Consider the following 9,591-nt stretch of genomic DNA (forward strand, 5'->3'; position numbering starts at 1 on the left):
GAGGAGCGTCTTTGGCTCAACGATTTGCTCTGCCATCTAATGGAACTAAATTGGGTTTACAGCCCAATTCAGCTTGGCCAAAAATTTACTGCTGACAAAGATTCACGTTCTCTTATGGTAATGAACCCATGGAACTATTTTTTCCTCCATCCTCTCGCTCTCTCCCCTTTCACCAAGCATTTGCTATGCTCCTACTATATGCCAGGCACTGTACAAAGACACTAGTGGGGGAAGAAGACTATGTGAAATAATGCTGGCTGCTCAGAGCTAAAATAGCCAGTCCCATCCCGGGCACCCAAGAAGATGACGAGTGCGCGGAACCGGGTATATCTTTGTTAAGGTTGCTAAGCTTCTCTCCTGTCTGGTGAGCGCTCTGCTCAGAGCGCAGGGATCCGAGTCCGGGCGGCCATTATAGAAACCGCCTTGGAGTTGGTCGGACGCAAGCGCTCTCCGCAGGGTTGTGGGCCACCAAGTGCGCGCCCGTGTAGCGGAAGGCACAACCGGGTTTGCTCCCCTCGCGCAGGCAGCATGGTCTGGTCTGTCCCAATCTTTTTGGAAAGCTCTAGGGACACAGACCTGGTCTCTGGAGAGGGTGACGGCTTTCCATCCCTCAGCTTCGAGAGTTTAAAATGATTCCAGGTTGATATTTTTGGCCAAACACCAACCCAGACCTTCATGCACTTCCCGCCTACTCCCAGGGCCCCGCGCACCATTGATTACTTCGTGGAGTATCTTCTCTCCCGTCCCTCCTACCCCCGCCGCTGGCCCAGCTCTTTCTCCTTATCCCCAGAGCCCTATGTAGAGTGATGCTGCCCCAAGCTGCTGGGGCAGGCAACGAGCTCCGCCAGGGCTCCAAGACCCTGGCGGTGGTCGGGGAAGAGGTAGTGTAGAGCGCAAAGGCCTTACCCTGGTAGCCCCTCCCAAAAAGCCTTTCAGCCCGGCAGGTCCCTAAATCCCGCCAGAATCAGGAAAACGTGCACTGAAATCTCCCTTTGGATTCATAGGGCATTGGGAGGACAGGTCCCCAAGAAAGGTGGTGTCCAGGTTCCGGTTGTACCCAAAGCCGAGTCCGACAACGGTGGCGCAGAGATCTTATTGTATGGAAAAATTCCTTAGCAGCGGATTTAGTGAGGAATTTCAAGTGTCCTAGGAGTGGTAGCGGCATGAGGGAGCCCTGGTGGCTCAGTGGTTAAGAGTTTGGCTGCCAACCAAAAGGTTGGTAGTTCGAATCTACGAACCACTCCTTGGAAACCTTGACCAACAGGGTTGCCATGAGTCGGAATTGACTCGATGGCAATGGGCTTTTTTTGTTGTTGCTTTTTAGGAGTCCTAGGAATCGAGTGGACGGCAACTTTTTTCTTTTTAAGAGCCCTCCTGTCCTAGTCACGTATTGGTGTAACCCTGTCTTCCCGAGGGAGTAGGCGACTCTGGGCTATCTTGCCACCGTGCACTCTGCACGCCAGTGTTGTAGGCTCTGGACAGTCGCCGGAGTCTGCGGTCTGGATTCGTTGAGAGTTGCATGTGGTTTCAATTGCCCGAGTGCCGGCCGCCATCCCACCCTCTGGCCCCGTAGCAGATTCTGGATCTAATGGTTCCCAGGGTCCTGCCACAGAGAGTAAAAACCGGAGGGCCTAGACAGACATTCCCTGAATTCCTTTCTGTCTTGCAGAAGCATTGAGTAGCAGCCTGGGGGATCCCGAGAGGGCCCTGGTTTCGGCCCCTTCCCGGCATCCCCAAGCGAGACTTCAAGAGTGCGCTACCGGAGGCCAAGAGGCGCGGGCGAACGCAGTTACGGGCGCAGCTGCGGAGCCGCCAAACCGCGCAGAGCAAATCTGGAGGAGCCGGGGTGGGCGGTGCTTCCTCTCTTCCTCCCCACCTGCTCCTACTCTCCGCCGGTTCCGCGCCCTTTTGGCCAGAGTTTGCGTGTTTTCTCCACGTCGGGTTAGCTGCGGGCGGCCGCAGCGCCGAGTCTTAGAACCTAGCTTTCTATAGGAAAAAAGGGAGAAGCTGTATCAGTGACTGTGAATATGTGTGTGTGTGTGTGTGTGTGTATTCGCGCGCGCGTATGCTGTGAGTTGGCGCCAGAGTGTGTGCCCCTGTGTGTGTAAAGCGTGCCTGTCTTGGGGAGCAGAAACACGCGAGGTTGCTTTTGCGTATGGACATGGATGATTTGGGTTCCTGTGGGAGAGTCTTTTTTGCCAGTGTCAGGAGCGGGTTATCCAATAGGCAACATAAGCACGGTGCTTACCTTGCTTACCATAGCATCTGTAGTGAATAGTCTGATGTGGTGAAACCCATGTGAAATTGTTCACTACAGGTTAGTAAGTAAGCACAAGTAAACCCGTGCTTACCTTGCTTACTGGGCCATCCACCCCTGTCAGGGACTGTAAATTTGAAAAGAGGCTTTGATTCTGTACGAAAGTGCTGTGGGGTTGGGAGAGAAACAGATGTAAGCCATACCTGTAAGCAGAATCTTTGATGTGGTGGAAAAAAATGTGGAATTGTTCACTGAAGATGATCTGGTAAACAAGGTAAACACTGTGCTTACCTTACCTATTGGATAATCCGCCCCTGGCCAGTGGCTGATAAGGGCTCATAGGATTGATCTTGTGCTGGCTCTCTGCGGCAGTGTCTATGTGTGTGCGAAAAGTCAGTGTGGCGGGGGTTTCAGGTATGGGAGTACGTGACTGCCGCCCGGCGGGATGGAGGCGCGAATGCGTGCACCTACCGGTCTGTACCTAGGAGCCGAGCGCGTATGAAGCCCTGCAGGATGCCCCTTGGGTCTGCAGCACCCGCTCTCCTCCGCGCGTGGGCGCTGGACCCCCGTGCGCGCTCAGCTCTCCCGCGCTTCAGGGAAGTGGGGCGGGTGTGTGAAAAGAGATAGACACCCGGGCACAGGCCGTCCCAGCCCTGCAGCTTGGAAACAGGCGGCTAGAGTTTTAGGGCAGCTGTGTAAACCAACTCTGGTGCTGCAGTCGAGGTTTGGAGATTAGGGTGGGGGATGCCGCACCCTCTGTGCAGGCAGTGCCAGTGTAGCCTCCTCCCCAGTCCTCTCCCCGTTTCCACCAGTCCCAGAGACGTGTGTCAGAGACTGCTCGGCTGCCAGACTGGAAGCCAAACAACCTCCTCAGAGGCCGGTGTGCGCCAGGGCACTGTGGGCTGGGGCTATCTCAGGAACATCCAAGGTGGTCCCAAAAGACTAATCTTTTAACCCCCACCCCCACCACCGTGGGCTATTTCAGCTTCGATCCCTTTAAAACCCTGCACAACCTCCCTGGGGTCCAGGCTGTTAGGCCCGGGTTCGGCACTGGGGTGGCCAGAGGGGAGTGCGAGGTCGGAGTTGAGGCGTCAAGGGGAGGCGAGAGAAGCTCAGGCCCCGCATGTTGGTGACGCCAAACTCTCCCCCAACTTGCCCCCACTTCCTGGACGTCTAAGGCTCTTCGCTCTCTCTAGCCCCAGTCCCTCCACCTCCTCAAGCAATGACCTCAATGAAAACGACAGCGGGAGCGGACCGTCCCCTCCCTAGTGAGCGGGTGCCGGAAGCAAGAGCAATGACGCAATTGGAGCTCGGTCGGTCCTCTGATTGGCTAGTCCTGGCCACTTTGGATTGGCTGCGTGGGCTTGTGGGGTCCCCCCTCCCGCTATCATTAGAATAAGAACCGGGGGCTCTACCCGGTAGGCACCCACAGCAGGCGTTGTGCCCATCCCGGGTGGACCGGCCTCTCTCTCTGCCTCGAAACGCGGGTCGCCAGGTAAGGAACTTCCCATCCCGCTCACTCTAATAACCCGCCTCTTGATGAGGGCATTCAGTTTACTCTGTCTGCCTGCTTCTCCTTTGCCTCTCCACTGCCATCTCGGGCTGACCTACAGCAGGGTGGTCCCAGCCACCCTCTCTGCGGGGCTCGGGAAAAGGCGGGCGGTTGGGAGCTGTCTCCCACATTGTCTCCTAAAGAGCTCCAGTGAACCCCGAGCATCTCCAGGGCTCTGCCTGTGAGCTGGAAGCCCGTCGGCGCGCAGGATCCTGCCGGAGTTTGGCCAAGAAGTCCCCTGCGTCGTCTGCATCCTCAGGCATCATTTTTGGTTGCCGGGACGGCGGAGCTCTGAGCTTGCCTCAGAGGCACCTCCAGCCCGCGGGCATTCCTAGGACATCGGACCCGAACCTGGGGCAGTGTCGTCCGCGGACCAGGGCGGTGAGCTCGCCTCGCAGTGCGGGCGTCCAACAGCACCTGCTGGCCAATAAGCGCTCGGGCAGAGCGCCGGCACGTTAAATTAAACTTTCCCCAGATCCAAACCCGCAGAGTGAGAGATTAGCGCTCCTTTCCAATCTACGCTTTTCGCCCTCTCTTCCCATGCGTTGGCTGGAAGCCCAGCAGAGGGGAAAGGGTCCTAAATTTTTCTGTCCAGGAGAAGACAGGCTTGAGCGTGCAGAAGGTTGGATCTGGGTTGGTCTCTGCACAGATCAGGGCAAAAGGTGGGGAGTACATGCGCTTGTGTGTGTCTGTGGCTTTCTCCCTGGACTTCCACAGAGCAGAACCAGAATAGCCCTCCCCTCCTCCTTCGCCAGCACACCTGTTTCTGTTCCAGCAAGCCATTCACTCAATGTAACTTTAGAGCGTCACAGCAGCCCATTCCGCAGATGAACAAACAGAGGCATGGGGAAGTGAGGTAACCTGCCTGAGGTCACGCGGCAGTTGATGCAGAGGCAGGACTAGAACCTCGGTCTGCGGGCTCGAAGGTAGTGGTTGGTCTCAGTGCAGTGGTAACCTCATTCTGTTTTTACAGAGAGGCGCCATGGGCTTCGGGAAGTTCTCCCCCTTCCTCGCTCTTAGCATCTTGGTCCTGTGGCAAGCAGGCAACCTCCAGGCAGCGCCATTCAGGTGAGACAGCCCTCTCAGGAACGCACGCCCCTCCCACTGTACCTGGAATTAGACAGTTCCACTCTGAGGTCACAGTGGCACTTGGCTCCCAGTGAATCAGTGTCCTGGGATGGACATTGGCCTCAGGACCCGTCCCCCTGGGAGTCAGAGCGGCCACATGCTTAAAGGAGGGGGCAGGCAAGGGTCTCAGGGCCTGCATTGGGTTTGCTTCCTCTCCCCAGGTCTGCCTTAGAGAACAGCCCAGACCCGGCTACACTCAATGAGGAGGAAGCGCGCCTCCTGCTGGCTGCACTAGTGAAGGACTTTGTGCAGATGAAGGCCAGTGAGCTGGAGCAGGAGACTGAGGATTCCAGGTAAGTCTCCAGGCCCCGCCCAGCACAGGGCCTCCCCTCCCTCCTGGTATACACAGAAAGACAAATCCCAAGAGGTAGGAGAGAACACACCTGGCCAGGAGCCCTCCAGGAGGTCACCAGACCCAGCTGTTCTCAGGCTCCACTGAAGATAAATGTCCAGCTGCAGCTGGAGGGACTGTGGTTAGACTACATTAAAAGTTCTACTTCCAAAGACTGTTAGGAAGTGAATTGGGAAAGTGTGGAATCACTTACTCTGGGAATTGGTCTGGCCGTATTGAGAAGACCTCCCAGCACTGGATGAGTTAGGACTGGTAAGTGTGAGGCCCTGTATATCTCAGGAGCTTTTAGAAATGTGGCCCCACTTGATTAACCTGCATGTTATTCTTTCACACCTGCAAGGAGCCTTCACTCCACATTTGCAAGGTAAAGGCAAAGCCTTGCAGAGGGTGGGGCCACATAGAGCAGTGTCTGAGGTAGGTCTGGGGTCTTTAGATATGAAGGACCTGCCTGCTCTCTGTGGAGCATCTATGGAGATATGCATGTTGTCACGGGGCCAGAGAGAGCACCTTCCTCACTCCACCTCCCGGTACACCCTGAGCTTGGAGCAGAGACCACCCCCTGACCTGGCCTCAGAACTGCCCTGAAGAGACATGCATTGCACCTTTATCCACCCTGAGAATCCCCTCTGCAGAGCATGAAGGACTGACCAGCATGTGGAATGTGGGGAAAGGTCACCCTTTCCCCACCCTAGCCCTTCCTCACACTGCCCTGGCCCGGTCTACCTCTGAATCTCCTGAGGGAGGATGTATGAGCTGCCCACCTGCCTGCCCCTCCTGCCCCTGCTTGAGGTGCCCCTCCCTGGTCTAACCTTCCGCGTGACTGCCCACGGGGCAGAGCATGGTGCATGGTACTGTCTGGCATGTCTTTTCCCTGCAGCCTGGACAGCCTCAGAACTAAGCGGTGCAGTAGTCTGAGTACCTGCATGCTGGGCACATACTCGCAGGACCTGAACAAGTTTCATACGTTTTCTGGCATCAACTTCGGGGCTGGAACACCTGGCAAGAAAAGAGGCAGATATGGCCGGCGGTTTTGAGAGTGACAGCTCCTCCTACTTATGCCAACTGAACTCCTCCCACTCCTTCCTGATTTCGTTTCTTACTTCCTCTTATGAATTTGATGCATGCGTATCCCTCTCTAATTGCTATTCAAGCTATATTTGGTAGTTTTGCTTATGACAGAGAATGTCGGGGACCTCACGATGGAAGGAGAAAGAGCAGGGCTCATGGACCTGGTTAAAATCAAAGAGAATGAGGGTAGTTTCTTGAGACCCTGGAGGATTTCGTGGCATAGCCCTCTATTTCCTGCTTCTGAATGTATTAAATAAGCACCTCCCTCATATCTCATGTGGTGAATAAACTATTTTTCGAAAAGGACCTATGCTGTGTTGGTCATTGCTTTGGCCCACATTCAAGACTTGGGGGCCCAGGGCCTATGCTTAGAATAAGTAGCTTTAGCCTCAAGGTAGCTGGGCCCAGGGCTTGGTCGGTGGTCCCTATGAAACAGCTCAAGCATCAAGAACAGTATGCTAAGGAGCAGGTAAGCACCTCTGGGAGAGGGTGCTGCAAACCCTGTTATCTAAGCTTCTTCCAGGTAAGACTTTAGGGGATTTTCATTTCCCTTGGAAGTTTTGTTGGTGCTTGTGGCTGGGGCACGGCCTCTGTATACTCCCTGGGTGTTTTGGGATGGGGCTGGGCCTTTGTTGACCACTCATTCCTGGTCCCAAAGGGACTGTGTGTAAGGGGCATTTCCACTCTGGCAAGTGTGAAGCCAGGGAGCGGACCACAGGGTTTCAGCATGTGCCCATACTAGGAAATGGGTTTTCTGCCATAGCCTTTGGGAAGGCGTCTAGCAAAGGCTGCCAGGCAATTTCCCCTAACAGTTTTGATAATTGCATTTAGGAGAAACACTTACTGTTAAGTGGTATGTCAAAGAACTGCGTTCCTTTATGTTGATCGCATGGGGCAGGTTCCTTCCCACCAGCCTCTCACTTGACAGGCCTTCCCTTCTTTCTCTGCTTGCAAATCAGTGTCACCGCCCAGAAGAGAGCCTGCAACACTGCCACCTGTGTGACCCACCGGCTGGCAGGCTGGCTGAGCAGATCAGGGGGCATGGTGAAGAGCAACTTTGTGCCCACTGACGTGGGATCCAAGGCCTTTGGCCGGCGCCGCAGGGACCTTCAGGCCTGAGCAGCTGAGGGACTCAAGGAAGAAGGTGACTTCCCTTATATTCTGGGGGAAGGGAGGGGAAGGGCTTTGAAGGTTAAGATCCACATTTTGAAGCCCTCTGGACTTGGTAGGTTCTTTAGTTCCCTTTTCTCCAATTACATTCTTCCTCCTAAGGTAGAATTCCTTCTAGAACTAAGCTTTAAATCAGAATATTAGGAGATGCTGCAGAGATGCAGTGTCCTCTTTCTGAGAAGAGAAATGAAAAAATGCTTGCTGGATTCAGAAAGGGAGAGGCTTGCAAACCTTAACAGGGGCCACTCCTTATTAATGAGTGCAGGCTCAGAAAGTGTTCAACCCTTGATTAGTGTTCACAGATTCAGGCCAGAGGGCTGTAATCATTATATTATATATATGTATATATAATATAATTACATGTATATGAGATATATGAAGGATATATACATATATATAACCCATTGCCATCAAGTTGATTCTGACTCATAGCGACCCTATAGGACAGAGTAGAACTGCCCCATAGGGTTTCCAAGGAGTGGCTGATAGACTTGAAGTGCTGACTTTTTGGTTAACAGCCATAGCTCTCAACCACTGCACCATCAGGGTCCCTATATCCCTTTATACATATATATGTATATATGTATATATATATGTATCTATATATGTATATATCTATATATGTATCTATGTATGTATCTATATATGTATATATATGTATCTATATATGTATATATATCTCTATCTATATATGTATATATATATATGTATCTATATATATATATAAAGGATGCTGATGGCACAGTGGCAGTTCAAACCCACCAGCCGCTCCACAGGAGAAAGATGTGGCAGTCTGCTTCCATGAAGATCTACAGTCTTGAAAACTCTATTTATTTACTACGACTACTAATAACAGTTGAACTGGTTTTATTTTCATTTACCATGCAAAGCCTGCTTATATCTCATATCTATAATTTATTAATACTGTTTAAAGAAGCACTTCTGAGAATTAGTGTCATTTTCAGTAGTAATTGTGATTATTCCACCATTCTTCTCTTCCCTCCTCCTCTGCCTCCTCCTCTTCTTCTTTTTTGGTCCTAGGTACCATGAAGCTGAACTCACCACTTCTATTAATTTTGCTGACAACCGCTTGGTGAGAAAGCCCCATGGAAGATACACATTTTCATCCTAATTAGATACTGAAAAAAAGCACCTTTGTCATTTGAAAGGAATGAAACTGAATGCAAAATAGGCGATTTCCATATATGTTGTGCATCGTATTTATATTTGATTCTCTGTCCAGTAAATGTTACAGCATCTCTCAATGGCTTATCTGGTGGCAAGATTTGGTTCTTTGAGAGACATCCTGTTGATCTTGGCAGCTCTGCCAAACCTTAGGGGGACATGAAATCACTGCCTCTTGTGGCCTCTGGGGACAAGTAGTAATGGTGATGCTGTGCCTTGTTGTCTAAGAACATGATTGTATAATTTGTTTAAGGAAATGTCAATACTGTGCCATTTGTGAACTTCATCAAAATTAAAAACATATTTTGAATACACTTGGTTCAAGTCCCTGGTGGTTCATTTCAACTTTTTTTTCCTATGTAGTAGTAAGATAATAATAATTTATTGAGCGGACCAGATGATTTTCTAAGTAGGTGCTTTATGCCTGTTAATTCATTTAATCTTTACAACACTGTGGGGTAGACACCATTGTTATTTCCACTTAACGTCTGAGGAAACTGAGACATGGAGAAGTGAAGTCCTAAGTCACACTGATAGGCAGTGGCAGAGTGAGTACTTCAACCAAGGTGTCTGTGTCCAGAGCTTACATTTGAAACCACTACACTACATGCTTCTCAACAGAGGCTCTTGATACTTTCCAGACTCCTGTGAGCCATTCTTTGACCTAGCTGCCTCATGTGCTAGCCCCTCAGATTTGGGAGACACATGGAAAATTTTTAAACATTCAAACAATCTCGTATTTATGTAATATAATGAACCCCATATGCCCATTACTTGACTTCTACAATGATCAATTTATGGTCAATGTTATTACATTTATATCCTAGCCACCATCCCTCCCCATACTTATCCCTCCCCATACATCAATACATCCATAAA

At 51.4% G+C, this 9,591-nt stretch overlaps 1 protein-coding gene across 1 annotated transcript; it reads left to right on the plus strand.

Moving 5' to 3' along the window:
* The first annotated feature begins 3,687 nt into the window (after window positions 1-3,687).
* On the plus strand, window positions 3,688-7,504 carry LOC101356515 (calcitonin gene-related peptide 2). Its single transcript, XM_004369673.2, has 4 exons — window positions 3,688-3,752; window positions 4,783-4,877; window positions 5,099-5,230; window positions 7,317-7,504. The coding sequence occupies exons 2-4, from the start codon at window positions 4,792-4,794 to the stop codon at window positions 7,474-7,476; spliced, it is 378 nt and encodes a 125-aa protein (XP_004369730.1). The 5' UTR covers window positions 3,688-3,752; window positions 4,783-4,791; the 3' UTR covers window positions 7,477-7,504.
* Window positions 7,505-9,591: the final 2,087 nt, after the last annotated feature.

This window comes from Trichechus manatus, unplaced genomic scaffold (assembly GCF_000243295.1).
Source record: "Trichechus manatus latirostris isolate Lorelei unplaced genomic scaffold, TriManLat1.0 scaffold00006, whole genome shotgun sequence".
Taxonomy (NCBI): domain Eukaryota; kingdom Metazoa; phylum Chordata; class Mammalia; order Sirenia; family Trichechidae; genus Trichechus; species Trichechus manatus.